The sequence below is a fragment of the Beta vulgaris genome, chromosome 2 (genome assembly GCF_026745355.1).
Source record: "Beta vulgaris subsp. vulgaris cultivar EL10 chromosome 2, EL10.2, whole genome shotgun sequence".
NCBI lineage: Eukaryota > Viridiplantae > Streptophyta > Magnoliopsida > Caryophyllales > Amaranthaceae > Beta > Beta vulgaris.
In genome coordinates, this window is record NC_079203.1 from 48,620,808 (window position 1) to 48,643,809 (window position 23,002).

Sequence of the window (23,002 nt, forward strand, 5' to 3'; positions counted from 1 at the left end):
TTGACTTTAACATCCCTGAGAAGGGAAACAAAAAAAAAAAGTCACTACAAATAATTATACATATATACCTCTACATAAATCAAAGAAACTCCAAGACAACACACAGGAACAAGAAGAGTATCTACCAAACAGCAATATCCTAGCAGAGGACCAGCTCACCAACCCCCAACTAAAGATAACACTATATCAGAGAAAATGCATTATACACTGTATTGAAAATAATTTATAAGCATTCAAAGGTCCACAATCATAATCACAAACGATAGGAAAAATGTAAACATTAAGGCAAGAACAGATGTAGGTAGAAATAATAGTAAACCAGCACAAAAAAGGAATAAAAACAAATAAGAAGAAATGAATGACATCCTATCCAAAACTTTTCATCCTCAATCAAGCTGTACTATAGTGGTGTCAAGAAACAAAACCCAAAAAAAATTAAGTAGAACCACAGAAATAACCCTCAAACATAAGACTATGTCAAGAGCATGTGGAAAGTCCAGAACTATTAACGAATAAAGAGAACAGCTTTAGCAAAATTTCATATAACCAAAAGGATCCTCTTTTCTCGCCCCTATAATCTAACTCATAACAAACACCACACAAAAAAAAAAGCTAATATAAGAATGAAACAAAGGCCGAGAAGAAGTCCACAATGCACAATTATATTAGACACATTGCAAACCTGAATGTTTTTTGCAAAGACCAATTAAGGATAGACCTCCAAAGCTGAAAAATTGGACAAGCAAAACCCAATTAAGTTGTACGTCATCCAAAACATATTAATGCCTTTTCAAGAAACCTGCTGAAGCCAAACGTACAAGGTGAATCATATATGTAGAGAACAACAGAAATTTGTATATTAACCAATGAGCACAACCATAAGAGAAACACAAAGTGGGAAAGAAATACGCCGGCACCATATACTTAATGAACATTCAGTAACTTTAAGATCAACATGGGCCTAAAGCAGAAGGATAAACTCAGAATCAGCACAACAAGTAAATTACTCAAGATGCAAACAAGCTAATTAAAGTTATATAGCAGTTAAGAGAATAACCTAATCCACAGGCTGCATCACCAATCTCGTGTCAACAAATTTAAGGATATAAGATATTGTACGACACATATAGCTTAAAAGAGGTGAACAAACCAGCTCCCAGCAAAGACTTCTCAATGTCCAGCATCAACTGAAATATCAAAGAAAATTCAGTGTTTCAATGCAAGATACTAAAGGCAGATCTCAAAAAGAACTGATAATATACTAGAGGACATCTCCAAAAGAAATATACTCCCTCTTAAATCAACACAAGACCTCCCAAAATTGATCATTGTGCAGCCAAAAGATGAATGACACAAAAAAGGATATATGGCTGCAGCAGGGAGCATAGAATAGATCCCATCAGCACCCATACAAATCCCCTCATAACCTACGACCAACATGACATCAGAAATGGCAAACAGATCATGAAATGATGACATGAAAGCAAAACTTAATTTTTCAATACGTTTCTTTCAGTCAACAGAAAGATTTCTCATCAATCAAAAGACAAAATCCACATATCAAGAGGAAAGAAAAATAATTTGGCCAAACAATGACAAGTTTCAGCAAATCCCCCAATACACAAATCAAATCTAGAGACAAGCAAAATCATATAGCCAAACAAAGACAAGATTCAGCAAGTACCCCAATAGAAGTACCAAAAAATATTAAACTGTAAAAGCCAAAATAGTGATCTTAACCCTAACATCAACTAAAATGCCAATTAGACCCGCAAGAATCATTGATAACACCTACTACGAGATCAAGATCAAAATTTGTGAAATATGCATCAACCATGTGGAGCAAAATCACATAAATAATGCGATATAAATTAAAGCCAGAGACAAGTGCAATTCAATTATGAAGCACAGACAAAACATCACAAGTAACAATATAATCAAGATAACCACATAGAAATTTTCACAAACCAATATTAACCCCCCACCCCCACCCCCAACACACACACAATACATAGAATAGAGATACAAATTCCTAGGTGAACTAACGTGAGCATTCTGTACTAAGCATGAAACAATATCAACACATTGATGTGCAGTTCGTTAATTCTTAACCATCACCACTACACCTTACACAACTTCATGGCAGAGACATTAACACTGCACAACACAAAACAGCTTCGTCAACTTGTTAGAAGATTATCCTTAGAGAAAAATAACAAAACCTAACCCAATATGAGTATTAAATAGTAACAAAATCATTATTATTGATCAATCATCAAAATAATGATTTATCACTATCCAAGAGTCGTATTGCGTTATACTGATTTCCTGCGGCTGCAATGCAGAATCACGTACAGCAGAAGAAAAATCAACGACATTATCACAAACCGAATCACGAGCTTATGCTAAGATCTCCAAAAAAAATTGGTCAAAACTTACTGGTTTTCCGATCACAACTCATGCGAAAATAAATATAAGAATCAATCGAAAACGGAAATTGAAATTCGCAAGAACAGAAATATGAAATTGAGCAATCGAGAAGAAATTAAAGACAGAAAAGAGGAAAACCTAAATGATTAGCGCACAAAAATTGGTGGAGAAGTATTTATAGAAATAGCTGGCACAGGTAGCGTATGATGATTGATGAGGCGGTTTACAAGTATTACAACGGTACCAAATTTGACGCGGTTTGGGAAAGTCGGTCAGCGTGAGTCTTTTTATTGACTTCTTTTTTGAGTTTTTTTTCTTTTAAAGGTCCAAGCGGAATAATCCAGGTATAAAAAACGTATCGAAAAATCGATCTAAATAGGTGGTAATTGTATATTTGTATTGATAAAAAAATATTTTAAAGATACGATTATTGAACCGAAAAAATTAACGGTTAAATGATATTGTAATAGTTATGATTTTTGAGTAAACGGTTATACGAAATATCAAAAAAAAAAATCTCTATTTAATTATTGTGAAAACTTTTCAAACAATTACATTAATTATAATATTTGTTACTAAGCTACAACAATTAGAGAAAGTATGTAATTATTTGAAAACTCTAGTATTAATATAAACATTATAATTAATAAATGTAGTTAATTCTTAGTGTTAATTATATTTTTCCATCGATTTATAATCCACTTTATAAATACATTTTATATTAGAGTATATATAATATTAAAATATGTGCAAAACAATAGAGAATATATATGTATATTAAGTAAAACATAATAGTATAACTTAAATAACGGTTAATGGTTAACCGGAAAGCCATACTGAAAATATGGTTAACCGCTTAGGCGGTAACTGAGCAAGCTAAAAGGTTACGGTTTGCAAAAAGAGCGAACCAAAACTTCTAATTACCAAACCAAGATATTATTTCGGGACGGTTAACCACCCATGAACACCCCTAAATCTAAGTGATAAGCCCAGTGGGATATGATTTTGCTCCATACATTAAGATTACAGCATAGTACTAAGTAGTGATTGTAGCTTGTTTGTTTTTTGAACAAATTGTAATTTTTTTTTTGGGAAAATTTGTAACTTGTTTTGCTTATTATGCTACATAGTAAAAAAAAAAAAAAGACTTGTGTGGATTTGGCCTATCTTAATATTAGCGTAGACCATAAGTCTTTACACGTCCTTTAAATATAGTGACCATTTTTTCATAAAATGACCATCTTTAACTTGTAGTTACTCGTCTTATAGTACTTCATACATGCTACTCCATTCGTCCCATGTTAGTTATCATACTTTGAGAATATATATAAAAAAAAAAAGGGACAATCATTTGTGTTATTTTTTCCACTTTTTATATTACTTTTGAACAATAAGAATTGAGTTTATTGACACATCAAATGTTTTTGTTGATTATAATAGAAACTTGACAATTATATGGGACTTTCTAAAAAGAAAATTTTGACCATTAAATGGGACGCGAGGAGTATTTTTTAACGTAGTGATCCTTTGCTTATACTAACTTAACACGTAAAATTTCCTTTTTTAATGTAGTAACATTTTTCTCACATAGTCATTCTATATTTGCTTATATTTATAGTCATTCCGAATTGATAAAACGAACGATTTTGCTGAAAATTATGTAGGTCGCTCGATCTTTGGTTACTTAACACTTTTTGATTTGATTCTTTTTACAGACTAATTGTTGTATCGCGCGCTACGCACGCGCTATCCCAAAATATCGTAATGGCAAGGGATAAAAATTTTTCCCAAAATCAAACACAAAAAAACATAGTTTTCCCAAATGGTTAAATTGTTAAATATGAAAGCATAAATTTTGAATAATACAAGTCAAAGCTTGCTCTAGATAATATCGCCTTTTTGTATAACGTAGTTCTACCTTTTTCATAATTGTATGTATCTTCCTTATCTCCAACTATTTGAAGTTGGAAATTTGAGCTAGCGCCGACTCTTGAGCAATTTAAGATTTAGGTTAATATTAATAATTCTACGATAAAAGGAAAAAACTATTATTTTCTCTTTCCCTTTCTCTCTTACTCATCTTTATGATTTTTCAATTTTTTGAAAGTCAACTCCTACTCGTCCGCCTTCTTACTCCGTCCACTTTAGTCCTTTCTCCATCTTTCACTTGTTTTTTTTCCTCAACACTTAAAAAAGATTGGAAATGTAAATAGAATCCAGTGAAGAAAAAGAATTTAATCCTATCCATAATAGTACCAACTAAATGGAATTTAGCCAAGATCTTTGAATGATTCCTGAACAACAATCGTCCTTGGCCAACGAAACCTGAAGAATCCACAAACTAAAAATACATCACGAAGTATATCACTTCGTTCTATAATATTGAAACTTATGGATATAGCGCACAAATCATCGGGAGAACGTGAACTATACCCATATAATTATTAGAGAATAAGGCTTTCTTTAGATACTCCTCACCCAAGAATAAAATAGCACATGTATTGTGAAACATCCAAAAATATGTTACAATTGTTAAGAAATGAAGGTTGAAATGATCAACAATATATGCATTACTAATTTTTCCAATAGAAATCTAACTGTTTGTTTTGTTAACATAAAAATGGAAAGTAGATGTTAACAAAATAAAATAACCTAATGTTCAATTATAAATTTACAGACATATTGCACTTTCGGAAATATTATATTTTCCCCAAAATGGAGAAAGTTTATTTAATTTGAATTTCTCATGAATAATCATTCTTTATTCAACCAAATGAGGAAGAGCATGAGCAAGGATTTGACATTAAAAGAAAAAATAGCAAATCATTGATAATATATATGCTCTCAAAATATCACTTAGTCACACAAGATATGTGTTGCTTCCGTTCGTGACCAAAACAGAGCAAATTAAAGGCTCCCTTTCTCCCTACTCGATCAATTTAGACGTTGCACCAACTGACAATCCGCTTGCAATCTTAAACCTTGTATTTGTTCTGAAATCATATATACTTATGTTAGACACCATAATAAACTAACAATAAGAGACCATTTTTAGTCTTAAATCTCAAATTATTCAAGTTAGTCATAGAGGAACTAATAGTTTAATATAGATTGGGTTACGCCATCAAGGCATCAAGACTCACTTTTCTTTTTAGCAAGATCGACAAGACTTCATGCAACATGCTGCATATACTTTAGGCTTCAAGTAGTGTCTAGATAGTGTCTCCCTAGTGTTGCTACAGTGACAACATTCAGTAATTATCAGCCGAATATCAGGACAGAGTATAGATACATGCTATTGTGCAGTAAGAACTTCATTACTACTAAAATTTAGCAAACCTGAATTACCTTGCCTTACTTGCAAAATAAGAATTTATAAATGAGATTCTCCTTTACGTTAAGAGGACTACTGAAGATACTACCTCCTCAAACAATTAAAATTTATTTCTATAATTTATGAAAGGGAGACCATGAGGCAATCAAAAACCAGTATTCAAATCCTTCTTACATGCATAATGTCCATCATCACAATCCATCTAAAATATTATTATTTCTGCCTTAGTCGATATATTCTTCTTATTATATTTACGTATTTTGAATGATGTAATATTTCAACATCGAAATCTTTTGTGCCACATAGTATGTGGACGTCAATTTTTGCATAACTAACTTATTTAATCGGGTCTAAGTGAAATAGCCACTTGAACTCCACTCTTTCATAACAACTCTTCTCGGTCATTTCATACACATGTTACTTTAGTTCTTTGTCAAATTCTTGGATAAGAACGAATGAATTATTGGCTATAAGTATTAGACTTGGTCTAATCTTATCTATTGCTATTGTACACACTTGTTAATTATCTTCTTATTGACGTAGCTTAGAAGATAAGTTTGTTCAGTATTGTAATCTTGTATTTCTATCCATATTCACTTAGTTGTTATACGTAGTTATTCTCTAACATCTAAGGTTGTATAAATACTTTCGCATAGTTAATAGAAATCTCTAAGCTTCTCAAATCTCTCATGGTATCTAAGCAGGTTATATCTTAACCCACAATTTTTTTCGCCCTTTCTTTCATTGACCATGGAAAACTCAACCATCCCCAATGATGTTGAACCCACCCGCCCTTTGCTCATCGTCTCCCTCTCCAACATCCTTAAACTCACAAACACTAACTACCTCTCATGGAAGCTTCAACTCGAAGCTACCCTCGTAGGCTATGGTCTTTTCAAATATCTTGATGGCACTCACCCACCTCTCTCCGCTTTCACTACAACCACCACTGAATCCTCTACTACCTCTTCACCCAATCCGGCGCATATCACTTGGGTGCGCCAAGACAAGCTCCTATTTGGAGCTCTCATTGGAACCCTCGACTCCTCTATTGCCCCTCTTGTATCCCGTGCTTCCTCGACCAATGAAGCATGGGACATCCTTGCTCATATGTTTGCTCGTAATTATAGGGGCCATGCTAAACTCCTTAACACTCAGTTTCATAGTATTACAAAAGGCTCTCGTACCATTCCTGAATATATGAATGCTATTTGGATTTGCGCTGATCACTTGGCCATACTCGGTGACCCCGTCGCGCATGAGGATCTCATTGAGCGTGTCATTGATGGCTTGCAAGATCCTAATTTCGCTGTCATAACCGAAGCCGTGAATGCTCGAGAGACTGCTATTTCGTCTGATGATGTAACACCCCGATAAGTCTCTCTTTTTTTAGAAAATACTTTTATAATATACAAGTAGAGAATTACCAAAGCATTATCGCCCGTGTGATAGCGTATCGGCTTATTCAGAATTTTGCAGCGGAAAATAATTAACTAAACTTTAACTTTATTATAACTCAAAATGAAAAACAAATGTTTAGGACTTCAACAAACCAAGTTAACAACTCAAGCAACTTAAATAAAATATGTTCTAAACAAAGCAGAAATTAAACTAAGCTAGTTACACAACTCTCCACTCCAGATTCCCAATGATGCACATCTGCGAACCTGTAATGTCAATGCTATACTGAATCTACTCACCATAAAGGATCATCACAGAATCAATAAGGCAAAGTCATGATCACACACACAAACAACGTACGTAATCAGCAAAGTTGAGTACTACATATCAAACATACACATTCCTAAACATGATAATACATAAATAACATGCAGGGATAAATAATAATATAGTCATACAACAATCTGCAGATAACTCTTACTGAACTAAATCTAAACATCATTTTATTACTTCAATGGAATAGTTATTGGAACTGAGTTGTCTTATCTACTAATGCATTCACTAAGAAGACGAAATACGGGCATGACTCCGTATTCCAGATGACCTACTATATCGAGGAACTTTTGAAATAAAAGAGGGATGGTGATCAATCCATTCCTAGAAAAGCCATGGGCTACCACCATGTACTCAAACCCTTAATGTCCAACTCTAGACGTGCACCAGTCTAAAGTCTATAACTATTCTCGTTACACTTTACGTTATTTACATATTATTGCTTGTGTTGACACACACATACAAGTAACACATAAATAATAATAAGACAGTCACAACTGAACTTCTTTTATCTTTGGATTTAACAAGTGATCACAACTTACAATCCAATAATACTTTCCTTTCAAATCTCAATTTTCCTTACTTGTTGAAACTAGCCAACAAGAATCTTACCTTTATATAGGCATAACTTGAAAACTTACCAAATAAGGTCCACAGTCCTCATAAGATAATAAAAATAATACTTGCCAGGAATACATGAATAACATGATTCAATTTTTTATAACGTATATTAATTCTTCATGCGAATTAATAAATAAACTTTCTTTACATGATTGCATCAATTATTCCATACAAACATACAATCCAATATTCAAAATAAATCTCAAATCACATGCTTGCACACAGGCATAAAACATGTAAAACAATTACTAGAAATCACATATATACGAACAAAGTAGGTTCCTATACATGATACTAAAATGTATTCTTCCTTAGAACATGATACTAATCACATAGCACGTAATAATGTACGTACCTCGTGTAAAGTATCCTGTACGCCACTTTTAATCCTTTAAAAGTCTCCTGCGATAAATTCTCCGCCTAGAAATCAAGATAATCGAAATTAATAACTTTAAATAAAAATTACAGCAGCCTTAAAGTACTTAAAAGTTAAAAACCCCTTTAAAAACGTTTAAAAGTCGAGTTTAAAATCAAACTTGCATTATTTTTAATTCCTAGCATAGGACTACCATACTAGTAATTAAAAACTCTTAAAAACTCTATAAATAAACCCTTCTGAAATTACAGCAACTTTAAAAATTAATAATCCTCCTTAAAACATGTATAACATATTTAAAATCATATCAATAAATCTCATAGTACCTAATATGCTACTATGGTTTTCTAGCAATTTAAAACCCTAAAAATTCATGTTTTCATGATAAAAACTAAAATATAATCATAACAACAAATCTGAAAATTTTCTTATAATATATAAACTATAGATGAATCAAATTACTTATTAAAACAGTAATTCAAACTAATAAACATGATTAACAATAATAGAAAACATAAAAAATATAGTCTTTAATGGAATCTTAAGAAGGAAGAAAAGAAAACAACCAACAAAAGGAGGAGGAAGAAGGCGCAGACAAAGAACAGTCCACGGCAGCAGCCCTTTGGTAGTTGTGTGGTGTTTTCGAATTTTTGGTGACGTTTCTTGTTGAAGAAGAAACGTTACTTGAACAAGAAGAAAAGAGTTTGGAAGGAGAATTGAGAATGACGTGCAAAGAGGAGAGAAAAAAGTCGAGTATGATGAATGGCGTGTGAAAGAGAGGAAGAGAAAATAATTTGTGTGGGATAAAATAATTGGGTACTAAGGTATTTATATAAAGGCTTCCTTGGTTGGGCTTAGGGAAAGAGATAAAGTTTGATGAAAATTGATGATGAACATGATAATTAATTTGAAACATTAATCATCACTAGGACTCTTTTCCTTTTTATCCTTTTAGGATTTTTAGGTTTCTCAATTCCATTAGACTTCTTTTTCAATATAAGTTAGTATTTAAAACTTTTTATCAAAGCATGCTTAATTAAAATATTTTCAACTTTACTATATCATGAAAATAATTTCATTTGACTTTTAAAATAGTCAACCATTTTAAATAGTCAAATCCTTTTAAAACTAATTTGGGTTTTCCTTTTTAATGGTGGTAAAGAACGTTAAGAAGGAAGGGGGACTGCTGAGGTGGAGTCGATGAGGTGGCGATTGTGGGTGGCGCCGGTGAGGGGCGGTAGTGAGGGGCGGCATTGAGAGGCTGAGTTGATGGGCGGCAGTGAGAGGGCAGTAGGAGCGGTGGTACTCAGGAGAGAGAGTGGGGGGGAAATAGTGAGATGAGGAAGATGAGTTCTCATTATTATGCTCAACCAAACAACATTCTTAATCAAAGGGTTTTCTTTTCCTTTCTCCTTATTTCTCTTTCTTAAACCTTTACCCTTTCCCATTCATAAACTAAACACCCCCTAAATGGTTTAAAGTTCCATATAAATTCTTTTGGTATCACCCTATATGTATGTTCTTTTTTTTGGAAAGTGTTAACTAAAAATGTGATTTCAATTTATTAACTTATATCATATGAATTCAAAAATGACTAGATTTTTTTTAACCAAGTTATGTTTTGAGTTGAAAGATGAATATTGTAGAAGTGCAACTATGAGTCTCTTCTAATGGAAGATATTTAGTAGGAAATATTAGCAATTCAGTTTATTTAATACATTACATAATAGGAAAAATTAATTATAATAAGTCAACCTTTTGTTGATCTTCTCAAAATAAGTCAATTTTTTGACTATTTTAGAATAAGTTAACATTGTATATATTTCTGCTGTAAACGAGTTAATGACTTTGAAATTATGTTATGTGTCACATTTAAATAGGATGACATTGTGATTTAACTCATTTTTAGCAAAAGTAGATACAAAATTCACTTATTCATAATTAATCGAAAGGTTGACTTATTTTAAGAAGACCGCCTAAAGATTACTCCATCTGTTTCAAAATATAAGGCATTCACGCATTACAAAAATTTACTTTGACCACAAATATCTCTCAAATACGATAAATACAAATTATAAAAATTATACCGTTGGATTCGTCTTGAAAAATACTATAATAATATTATTTTTAAATTGTTTTTATCATCATAAATTGAGAGTAATTAACGGTCAAAATTCGACCTCGAACTTTGTGTGTGCCTTATATTGTGAAACGGAGGAAGTAACTTATTAAAAATAAAATACTATGGGAAAGATAAGTTTCACATTTTGATTTCGTTACTCGTTAAAATCCATGACATACGGGAAAATCAAGATAAAAAAAAAAAAAAGTACACAATCTCATCAAACGACATAAATCTCATTCAATATTAATAAATGCTGACAAATCCTGAATTAGTTTTGTAGTGGCTGGATCATCTGGATACAAAATATGAAATACATGAGATTTCCCTGGAGCTTCAATTAAACGGGCCTGGCCCGCCCACTTGCTCTTCTTAACCTTCTCGTAGTACCACATATCACGGCCTCGAAGCTCATCTATCTCGGCCGTGTACACCAACAACTTCTTACACCCAAGTTGGGTAATGCTCGGGGCCCCGGGCCCGAACGGGTTTATGTACGGGTTATCGACTCCGCCCGAACAGTTGGGACAAACATAGGACCATACTATGTAATTGGGATGGCTTGATATGTCTACGGGCTCGAGCGGTACCCGCTCGGACCCGAGGAAGTACGGCATTGCCAAGAAAAGCCCGGTAAAGCGCAGGCCAGGGCCCAGCCCGGCCCGAATCGCTAAATTATGGGCAATGGTGCCTCCTGCACTGTCCCCTCCAACGAAGATTCTCTTAACGTCCCCGTATCGGGCTAGCCACGGGTCGTGGCCCGGGCCCGTACGGGCCGCGTGGACCGTTACCCAAACGAGAGCGGCCCACGCATCGTCGTAAGGGGCAGGGACGGTAAACTCTGGGTATAGACGGTAGTCGATGCCGATAGCAAGAACTCGGGCCTCGGCCGCGACCCGGGCCAGGAAATGATTATCCAGCTGATCGAAGGCGGACCCGATGCAGAATGCTCCCCCATGGAAATAGATAAGGACGGGGATCTTCTTATTCGGGTCGGGCCGGGCTGGGAGGAAAGCCCGGGCCCGAAGATTGTGGTACGTCGAAGAAGGGATATTAATGTCTTTGGATTGCACACGAGTGTCGTTTAGCGCGGGAACAAAGGCGGTTGTGTTGGATTTGTATCTCAAAACGGTGCCGTTTCGGTAATCAACAATGTAAGGTTGAATGATAAGTGGATTTGGGGATTGAGTTTTTGGAGAAATCTGAGAATTGGAAGTGTGAAGAAGTAGTTGTAACAGTAGGAAGATAGAGGGAAAATAACGAATTTTTAAAAGTGAGGCCATTTTTTTTTACTTTCATAGGAAAGATAAATTGTGAGAGAGGAGAGATGTTTGCATATGAGGTAGTTGTTAATGGATTACTAATATCTTAAAATGGCAAGAAATATAGAATCAACTAGAGCCATGAATTGGTGTAGGATGAAGAGCAATACAAGCGTGGTTTTTGTGGGGTCAAAAATCTTTATTTTTTAGTGAAGTGATAATGTGATAGGACCTATATTTTTTAGTGTAGAAGTGGTAGTCTTTTTGTCCCTTTATTAGAGTGTGTTCCTCCATTTCAAAAACATCTAAATACTTATTGAGACAATTAGTTTTGATATCATAAGTTGTACTTCCTCCGTCTTTTATTAGTTTACCCCTTTTGACTTTTGACATTATTCACATACATGATTTTGACTATCTCTTGTAATTTGTATTTAAGGAAAAATATAGTCATGTGAGATCTTGTTGGATTCGTCTCAATGTGTATTATCCAAATATCAACTTTTTGTAATTTTTGCTTATCGAAAATTAGAGATATTAAGGTTCAAATTAGTATCTCGGCAAATGTGCCCCAAATAAAGGGGTAAATTAATAAGAGACGGAGGGAGTAGTATATTAGTAAGATACTTAGTTCAAGGTCAGATGGAAAAATATTTTTTATTAGGCAGGTTTGGCTATATAGTTTGATAAAGTGATAGTATGAACAATTGAAAAATAGTATAGCATTTTAATGACGGGCTTTTTACCAGGTACTCCTGAGATTTTACAAAATTTATAAGGTACCCCTACGGTTTTAAAAAATCATCTGGTACCCTCTAATTTTCCATATAATGTATTAAACATCCTCAATAATTTATAGGTGTTGATTATGTTAACTTAAATGATCAAAAGTCAGTTGACCCCTATCCTAATTCCCCTAAATATTGCATATTATTTCCAATAAAGTCTTTTAAAAGCAGACAGATTTTTCTAATAGGTACTTTGATCATTATTAAAAACGATTACCGCATGAAAAAAAAGGATTTATATCACTATAAAAGGACAGTTACGGCATCATATGGGTTAATAGGCCCGGGCTATGTCCCGGGTAAGAAAATTTTCATTCATTAATATTGTACTTTGATATGATATCACGAAATACAACTTGGTCTAGTGGTTAAAACTTTAGTACATGAACGTGAGGTCACGGGATCAAAACCTATACTATGCGCAATTTCTAATTTTTTTCATTGTACATGGATTACATGAACTAAAACTCCCTAGGGAGAGCGCAACGTGGCACCGTTCTTGGTTCACGCACGCCTTTTAATATATTAGTATAGATGCGAATTAGCTTGAGGTTAAAGTAATTTCAAGTTATTTAAATTAACGTAATCAATTCTTGATTTTCCAAAACGTAGGGGTACCTCATGAATTTCGTAAAAGCTCAAAGGTACCTGGTGAAAAATCCATAAATAATAAAAAGATAGTAAAAATGCTAATTTAGTGACATTGAAGTTACTGATGATACAGGCCAAGGAAAAAAATAATACTTCGATCACGGTGGGACTCGAACCCACAATCTCCCGCTCCGGAGGCGAGCGCCTTATCCATTAGGCCACGCGATCGCTTGTTGTTACAAAAACTCACCATTAAGTATTATAGATGAGGCTTTTGCCACTTGGCTGTCTAAAGAAAGCACAATAAAGTTTCCTTCCCTAGTTCCCTCTCGTTCTTGTGCATTGACATTTGACAAGACATTTTAGTTTGACTAGATAAGGCGAATAGAAAAAAGAAATTGCACCTCAATGTATAACTATATGCTAGTTCATGACACAAATAATTACAGTACTCCAAATCTCGATGCGAACTAACGTGCATTTGAAGTCTTCAAAAATGGAAATAGTATCTTGTCTTTAAATGATTTTTTCCCTCACAAAAACTAACATGAGTATTGTAGTGTAGTTGTTAGTGCATTTGGGGATTTTTCTTTTCAAAACTGACAATGTGTTTTCCTTATTCTCTTTTTGGCTGATAAAGATAAACCCCAACACTGCTTCTTACTCGCTCCACTTCCTCCCTCACGTGTCTTCCTCTCTTCTTTAACAACCTCAAGGTCGTCAACTAAAATTCTTGAATTTTTATTTACATAAATTTCCTTTTTCTTTCAAATCTTCAACTAAAATGGTCATCCCATCTTGATCTATCGACTTATACATGTTTTACCTTTTTCCAAAGACAAAAAAATTATAGTTCAAAATCCTAGAATTTGGGGGAAAACTCGTGTATTCATGATCAAAACCGAAAAGTTGGTTTATGTCTTAGATTCCTGGTTGTTTCTTCTCAAGATTGAAATAGCGAATACTTCAAAGGCAGTGACTAGGTAGACAATTGAGTAGATCACACTTGCACTTGTCTTGATATCATCTGCTTCGGCCATGATTGGGATGAAACCTGCATTCAGGGGTCTATCTTCTCATGTCTTTTTTACACTAAACCCTATTTTTTGTGTTCTTTTTCCAATTTCTTCTTAGACTTTGAATTTTCATACTCTATCGCCAACAGCTACTCCGTCGCCTTCGTTTATGCCTTGATGTAAGGACAGTGGTTGCCCTGATCGCTGAAGTCAAACAAAAACACGAACCCTAAGTGTCATTTAGGATTTCATTATTTTGAATGATGATATATGATGTATGTATTGGATGGCCTTTTCAATTGACTTTAATCTCATTCAAATTATTAATTTAATTTTCATAATGCAAGGAAAAATACGAGAGATATTTCAAGTTTTTTTTGCTACTAGCTAAGAATGAATATCTATTGTTTTTTTTTAACTTTGTGAATATTTTTTAACATATTGGTCATTGATTATACTACATATTTGTACTAATGTGACCAACCATTATCAAATTACTGGATCCGGTTGGGAGGGTGGTCAATGGGGCCATGGGGGTGGATATGAGAAGGTAGTGGTAGTAATTGGCTTGGGCTTGGAAATTTGGAGGTGAAATCAGGAGATAGAGAGGACTAATGGCCCAAGTTTTTTTTTTTTGTTTAGCCTTAGGTGCGTGAGAGTCGGACTTAGTATAATACTACCTCCGTTCTTTTTTAGTTGCAACGTTTGACAAATTGCACTATTTATATTCTCTTATTTGACCACATTTATTGATTTATATGTTAAACAAAATATAGTCATGTGGGGTCTTGTTTGATTCGTTTCGATGTAAGCTTTCATAATATCAAATTTTTATAATTTTTACTTACATACAATTAGAGATAAAACGAGACATCAGTAATTTGATAATGGATAAAAACTAATAATAATGGATAAAAATTAAGAAATGAGACATCAGTTACATATTTAATGATTTCTTTGGTTAGACTTCAATCATCCTTGATATGATAATATGTATGTTGGAACCTTACATAACCATGCATAGGGGTGTTAATGAGCCAGGGTGGCTCGCAAACTATTCGAGCTCGGCTCGGTCAAAGCTCGGCTCGTGAGGGCTCGATTCGAGTTCGAGATCGGCTCGAGACGCTAACGAGCCGAGCCTGAACTACCTTAAGCTCGGCTTGAAAGCTCGTGAACAGGCTCGATACTTTTTAAATTATTTGAAATATTCCATTTATGTATAATTAAGGATAAAATTAATATCTATGGGAAAAAAATTATAGTCTTGGACTTGATGACAACAATAAAAAAAAAGCTAAAATAAACAACTATAGGAAAAAATTATAAAACTTGGACTTGAAGACAACACTAAAAGGTTAAGATAATTAGAAAACACCCAAAAAATTACCTTAAAAAAGCAAAAAAAAAAAAAAAAAACTTTTAAAAAAAGGCAAAAACAGTAAAATAAAAGTTATTGATGCAGTTTAGCTAAAAAAAAAACATTGATGCAATACTACAACTAGTACAAGTGTCAGCAGTACATCACGCAATAGTATAAGTGGCAAAAGGAAAAAAAAACCATTGTGGGTTGATTTCTTCCAAAAGCAAACAGCAAGGACTAGTATCTCATATTCCACATTCCACATCCCACATCCCACATCCCACATCCCACATCCCACATCGGTAGAATATAGTAAGAGTATGTGCTAAATGCTCTATAAAAGAAAGTTGTGATTGAGTAACCTTTTACAAGTTACAGCTGACTTTATTTCTTTGGGTCAAGCAGTTAACATGTTAGATTATTGGGCTTTTAAACTATTAAACATTGGGCCTCATAAAATCTAACTTGGACTTGCTTTAGCTGAATTTAATTTTTGAGCTTTTCGAGCCTAACAAACTCGAGCCGAGTCGTAAGTTCGGGACTCGAGCTTGAGCCGAGCCTAATAATTGAAGCTCGACGATTGAGCACTATTAAACATGTTTTTGAGTCGAGCCGAGCCTGGTCAAGTTCGGTCTTGGTTCGGCTCGTCAACACCATTGCAAGTTTAAGACCCTGTTCGATATCATTATTAGTTTTCGGTTTTTGGTTTATGAATATAAACTATTGTTTAAGTCCCCATTCAGTATTACTGTTAGTTTCCAATTTTTATTTGCGAATGTAAGAGTCATATGATATACTTCTTTTGTTTCATAATATCTGCAACACTTTCCATTTAAGGGTGTTTCACAAATAAATGCAACACTTTTTTTGTTTCCTTATTTAGTAAGTTTTGGAGGTTGAAAGGACCATATTATCCTCACTTTGAAAAAACTGATTTGTGAAACCTAATTTAATCCCTAAACACAATACCCCAATTTAATTGCTTGAACTAATTTGAACACCGGCCACCACCACAATACCATTTCTGATGTGGTCCTTCCTTCCTCCCTTCCTATCTCTCACTCGCCAACCACCACACGATCCTCCCTCTCTTCTTCGCTAACCACTAGCCAACCCTCCTCCTCCTCTCTCTCCTCCGTCGACCTATAGCGACCCCACCACCGTCGATCTCCTTTTTTCTCTCCTTTGTCCTCCTTCTTTCTCTCTCCTTCTTCATCGCCTTCATCTTCTTTGAACGAAAAATTTACAATGGTGATAGAAATGGAAAACGCCGAGGATAAGAGAGACAACTGATAATGAGATAGACTAAGAGAGTGGATGAGAAGTGAGAGACATTGTTTTTTTTTTTAAAGAGAAATTCTATTAATTGAAGCCAAACGACATCTCAATAGATATTAAAGAAAAACATCAAATTCGTCTTTCAAGAAACTATAATGAACCAGATCGAGCAATACAGCGCAACCCTTTGTATTTGCTGAATCAAACAGCTATTGATGAGGAAGTCTATCATTACGACATAGTCTGGGAAGAACATTCTCGATCGAGCCATGTTAACAGCATCGATTCCAATACTTTATGTTGAGTCTTGAACTTCAACCAATAAGAACAATTTCTCATACCTAAAAACAAAAAAAAAACCACACTCACAACCCCCATAGGGGAGAAAGAGATCTCTACAACAGAGACTAAAAACCCCATAAGAGAGTTTGAAGAAATCTCATAAAGAGATACTAATTTATTCAACAAAACAAGAAAATAAATAAAAACTGGAAATAAAAAGGAAAAGGGGGCTTACCATGGACGAAATCATCCATGACAGTCCCTAATTGATGAAAGAGTAGAGGAGGCTAGGGTTTTAGAGAGAAAAAAGTGAGAGACAATGTTAAGCTAAGGTTTCTTTGAGTTTTTGACGAGGTGGGAAAAAATCATCTAAGTTTCTCCCGAATTTGTTTTTTTGTTTTTACTTGTTTTGGGCTTATCTTTTTATTTTTGGACTACATTTGTTTTCTGAAATAATGGTTGTCGAGAATTTTTGAGAATATGGATTAACCAGGTTCGACTTTGGATTTTGTTTTACGATGTTGTTTAGGGTAGATCTACCGCCATTGGAGGATCTGGGGTTTTGTTTTGCAATGTTGTGGGAGGAAGATCAAAGACGGGGTGTGGTTAGATTTGTTTTTTTAATTTGCTCACATACAAAATGAAGATCTTGGTGAATTTTCGTGAAATGAAAGATGGTGGTGGCAGGGTGGTTGTGGTGGTGGTTCTGATGGTGGTGACAGGATGGTTGTGGTAGTGGTGTTGGCGGAGTGGTTTTGGTGGTGATGTTGGCAGGGTGGTGGCGGTTTGCGGTGGTAGGATGGTAATGGTGGACCCTAGGTGTTGGTATAATGAATTAGTTGTATTATTAGTTAGTCTAATTACATACCCCTTTCCATCTAATTGTATCCTAAGAAAAATTGGCTCGAAGTCCGCAATTTAAAAAGTGTTGTAAGTATTGTGAAACGAAGGACGTAAGATATATAATAAACTTAGAATTAGTCAATAAAAAAAACTTAGAATCAGTCATACGTATAGTAAACATGTCGATAATGAAAACCAATAACAGATAATAAGAATTACTTTTTTTCCAAATTTTTGTTTTTGATTTAAAAAACAACTAAAAACTAGGGAAACAAGACCGATCATGAATTTATATGTTCAGCTAGCTCATAGATTAACCGATTTTTTTTTGGGGTAACTAAAACTAAAGCAAGCTTCACCAATAAAATTATCAAAATTTTATGATTTAACACATACTCAATTCATTACAATGTATAATTTTAATACATTAAAAGTGTGTTCTCTTTACCTTAAACAAAGTTTCAGGTCTAACAAGTTTAGGCAAGTTTAAATAAATCCAAATAGATTCCAACACTTTATAAAATAAACTTTAATAAATTCCAACAAGTTCAGGAGAATTCAGGTGAAAAGAGCGCATCTTAAACTTTTATTAATGGCCAAAACCTTATATGTAAATTGCAGACTGTAAAAAGCAAACATTTTGATTTTTTGTGGACAAAAAACTCTATTAAAGTTTGCACCATTCCTCCTCCTATAGTCCTATCTAATACTTTCTCCTACAAAGAGTAACACCATCTCCAATAGAAACAAGGGCAGACTCAACTCGTGGATCACTTGCAAGATACCGATTTAGTTCCTTTGTATCTAGGCGAACACTTTGTCTAAAAGACATGTTCTCTTGATCACCATCCTCGAAAAAATCGACATCATCAGGATATGCAACAGAACCAAACCAAAGGGTGTTGTCATAAGCAATTGCTCCTCCAATTTTGACAAGTTTCAACAACGCTTCATGGTAGTTTTTGTAGTTTCTCTTATCAGCATCCACAAATGCAAAATCAAATGTCCCTTCTTTACCCTGCATATATATTTAGATGAACCTTCGAAATTATTCACACTTACTTGGCCAAATTTCTGTCTCATGAGTCTACTGGGGACATTTTTGTAACTGTATATTGTTTATGGTCACACCTTTCATAGCTAAAACTTAGCCAAATAAAGTTTTCCTACTACATACATAAGCTGAAATATTTTCCAATAGTAAAACAGTGTCCCATTTTCAGAAGGTTCTTACATTGTTTAGAAGGTCATTCAATTTTTGCAAGGCAGCTCCTTCAACAAATTGAATCTTATGCTCAACTCTTGCCTTCTGAATGAAATGTAGTCCAACTTGATAGGCTTCTTTGTCCATGTCCATCGCTATAATCTACAACCATTTTTGTGTTCAATTTTTACCACATTTCTATTCATTTTGAGTCCAGGTAATAAACAGAGAAATAAAGATTGGATGAAGAGGAAATGGATTAGAAGCATGTTAAAGGATGATATACCTTGCCATCATCAGGGAGAGCAAGGGCAGTGGAAAGAAGTGAGTAGCCAGTGAAAACGCCGATCTCCAGGGTGTTTTTAGCATTCATCAACTTTAACATGATTGAAAGAAGTTGTGCTTCATCAGCAGGAACATTCATTGTGTACCTAAAAAGATAGAGACAATATGCACCCTTGACATCCATGCTACCCACATAGCTCTAAGCCTCTACTTATAAGTCTTAAATACGATAATATAAGAAATAGTTTGCTACGAGAAGCAGTGAAGCACACATATTGAATAGCTTGGAGTTGGTACGGTAGGAAGAAAAGTTCGATTCAAACAAACAGGGGGATAAGTGTTCTGTAAATGTGCTTGATGGTACGCTCTTGGCTCATTTATAAACACTTCCATCACAGGGTATTTCTCAATGGGATAAAAAAGGTTGGAAATTTGTTTTTCTTCACTTCACATCAATTGGGTAAAGAAGCTCCAAAAGGGGTGAGATAGCACGACTGCACACGAGACAATAAAAATCTACATCATGGGAACTACGACCCTCTACTATAGTGTTATTATTGTACTGCGAAACCAATCAAGTCGAGCAAGAAATTAAACCAACAATCCAATATATCAAATTGGGCCCCTCTACCATAGTTTTAGCGTACTATCAAACCAATCATCTCGAACAAAGAATTCACCACATGCGAGTTGCGACCATGACAAAAATATCAACAATGAAGGCCACTCAAGATGGAAAAGAACATGTGGAACGTTGTGATCGACTTGGGAGCATGTTAACGCGACACAAAGAGCTAAAATTAGATAGAATTTGACAAACTTTTTGCCAAAGGACTGTATCAAGAATTAAGTTATGCCAAGGTTGACAAAAGTACACTTACTTAAAAGTTACAACAGCCACATGCCCACAAAGTCTATAAATATTTCTACAAGGTTCAACACTAAGGTCTAAGCTCAATCTAATTGACTAATTCCAAACTTAATCAGCAACCTGTGATACAACTAAATCACAAAAATCAGTTATCATAGCAAGTTTTGAGGAGAGAGAGATTTTACATACAAATGTGGATATTTTTCGACTGTAGCAAGTCTAATCTCCTTGAGTTGCTCATGTTCATTTGGGTAAGCACTGGTTTCCAATACATACTGCAGAAAAAAAAAAAAGTCAACCCATCATTATACAATACAAAAAAGCAACAAATTTTCTTATTTTGAAAAAAAAAAAATTACAAACCTGAAGAAGTTCTGGGCTATTAAGGATGTTCTTGGGTTTATCAATTGAGTCCATGGAATCTCCTGTCATTTTTTTCCTGGTTTTCTGACAATGATATCATTTGTTGATAAATTAATTTTAATATAATCAGTAAATATTAGGTAAATTAACATCAACTTAAAATACCCATAACATATAAATTGATCATGATACTACAATTCTTTAATGAAAAAAATGCAAAGTTAAGGTAAGAAAAGTAACTTACAATTAAGAAAAGTGTTGGTCGGCGATGAAAGTTAAGTGGTGGATTATTAGTTTGAGGGGAAAAGGAGAAAGAGAAAGTTTGGAATAGTTGTTGACCTGATTTATTGAAATTAGCTTTCAGTGGTAATGTTGTGATATGAAACGCCATTTTTAAAGTTCAATAAAGAAAGATATTGAAACGAACGAGTACAGTCAAATAGCCGTGCTGGCTTTTTTCTAAAAAAAAAAAAAAACAAGTATTGGTAGGTTGGCTTAAAAAATATGCAAGATGAAATTCTGAAAATTCTTTAAAAAAAATAAAATAAAATTGAGAATGGAGAAATTCCTTTTCGTATAGATCTGACTTTTTTGTGGAGGTCAGGTGGCGATGGTGTCAACGAAAGAGGAGGGGCGGCGGAGGTATCGGGGCGGGAAAGGGTGGCGGCGGCCGGCAGTGTTGGGTGGGAAGCATTGGCGGCGGGGTCGGGGCGGGAAACGGTGGTGCGCATCATTCAAGTGCAAATTAGATCCTGCACCGAGGTGTAGGATGAGCATCCTACACCTTGCCCATGTGGCTGACTTTTGGCAATATTTTTGAAAGTGGGCCAACTCTTTCTCTTTCATCACGTGAAACAATTTTTTTAATGTACAAATGCATATGGTTTGGTGTACAATAATCTACGAGTGTACATTTAGGGATTTTCAGTGATCAAAGCCATACCATCAATGTACATTGTGATTTTATTGAATTTCGGTATGAGAATGTAATTGTACATATTGAATTTCATTAGTGAACAAACATCAAACACACCAGTGTACAAAGAATGGAAATTAGGTATGGGACTGTAATTGTACATATTGAATTTCATTACTGAACAAACATCAACACACCCAGTGTACAAAGATTGCAAATTACTCACTTGACATCAACTTCATGAATTGGGTTACTTTCAGCTGGGGATTGTCATTGTACATTTTGATTTTATTAATGAACAACCATGAAGCCAAGGATGTACAAGGAGGTTGAGTGTGGAAAAGAGAGAAGTGGTGAATTTCGGTATGAGACTGTAATTGTACATATTGAATTTCATTAGTGAACAAACATCAACACACCTAGTGTACAAAGATTGCAAATTACTCACTTGACATCAGCTTCGGGAATTGGGTTACTTTCAGCTGGGGGCTGTCATTGTACATTTTGATTTTGTTAATGAACAACCACGAAGCCAAGAATGTACAAGGAGGTTGAGTGTGGAAAAGAGAGAAGTGGTGAACAGTATATGGGGGACATCAAATCAGTTATTAAATGGTGAACAGTAAATGTCAAATCATTTACTTTTTGAATTTTCGATTTTGTACATTGGATGTAAGGGGAATGTACATTGGCTGTCAAATCAATTACTTTTTGCATGTTGAATTGTGCGTTTTATTCTTCTTGCCTTGCGTTTTGGACAAGGTGCAGGATGCTCATCCTACACCTTGGTGCACCATCTACGCATTGTCATTCAAGAGGAGGAGAAACAGTATAGCAATGTTTAAAGGAGGAAGAAAGGTGGGGATGACCATTGACCAACCAAATAATTTTTTTGTCAAAGGTTTTAGTTTCCTTAACCCCCTCTACCCCTGACAATATTTATAGTACACCTGGGTGTACCCAAGACTATTTTCTCCAAATGAGTAAAATGAGCGAATGAGCAAATGAGCAAAATGAACAAATGAGCAAACATTTCTACTCATTTAAGAAAATTAGCAAACACTTTTATTACAAAATTAGCAAAATGAGCAAAATGAGCAAATGAGTAAATGAGCAAAATGCCCATATGAGCAAATTTGGTGTCAAATGAGCACATGAAGTTCTAATTTATTACAAAAATACCCTTGGGTGTACCATGCTCATGGTACACCCGGGTGTACCATGAGTAGAGATGGCAGTGGGTAATGGACCCTACCCGGATCCGTGGATCCAGATCCATTATTTTTGACGGATTTGGATCCTCAAATTTTGGACCCTATGGATCCG

General features: G+C 34.6%; 2 protein-coding genes and 1 non-coding gene across 3 annotated transcripts; all 3 read right to left on the minus strand.

Moving 5' to 3' along the window:
• Window positions 1-10,834: 10,834 nt before the first annotated feature.
• Window positions 10,835-12,162, minus strand: LOC125495019 (2-hydroxyisoflavanone dehydratase-like). The gene has a single exon (XM_048639264.2). The coding sequence runs from the start codon at window positions 11,898-11,900 to the stop codon at window positions 10,854-10,856; it is 1,047 nt and encodes a 348-aa protein (XP_048495221.1). The 5' UTR covers window positions 11,901-12,162; the 3' UTR covers window positions 10,835-10,853.
• A 1,251-nt stretch (window positions 12,163-13,413) lies between these two features.
• TRNAR-CCG (transfer RNA arginine (anticodon CCG)) lies at window positions 13,414-13,486 on the minus strand. Its single transcript has one exon. It is a non-coding gene; the product is annotated as a tRNA-Arg (tRNA).
• A 5,042-nt stretch (window positions 13,487-18,528) lies between these two features.
• LOC104908900 (flavonoid 3',5'-methyltransferase) lies at window positions 18,529-21,614 on the minus strand. The gene is made up of 6 exons (XM_010698076.4): window positions 21,005-21,614; window positions 20,761-20,844; window positions 20,587-20,672; window positions 19,528-19,672; window positions 19,272-19,403; window positions 18,529-19,055 (listed from the first exon to the last, which is right to left on the minus strand). The coding sequence occupies exons 1-6, from the start codon at window positions 21,149-21,151 to the stop codon at window positions 18,741-18,743; spliced, it is 909 nt and encodes a 302-aa protein (XP_010696378.1). The 5' UTR covers window positions 21,152-21,614; the 3' UTR covers window positions 18,529-18,740.
• Between the last annotated feature and the right edge of the window lie 1,388 nt (window positions 21,615-23,002).

Coding starts and splice junctions, on each gene's coding strand:
- LOC125495019 (XM_048639264.2), bottom strand. CDS start 11,900: ATGGCCTCACTTTTAAAAATTCGTTATTTTCCCTCTATCTTCCTACTG.
- LOC104908900 (XM_010698076.4), bottom strand. CDS start 21,151: ATGGCGTTTCATATCACAACATTACCACTGAAAGCTAATTTCAATAAA. Junction 20,845..21,004: donor GACCAACACTTTTCTTAATT/GTAAGTTACTTT, acceptor TATCATTGTCAG/AAAACCAGGAAAAAAATGAC. Junction 19,673..20,586: donor GTCGAAAAATATCCACATTT/GTATGTAAAATC, acceptor CTATCTTTTTAG/GTACACAATGAATGTTCCTG.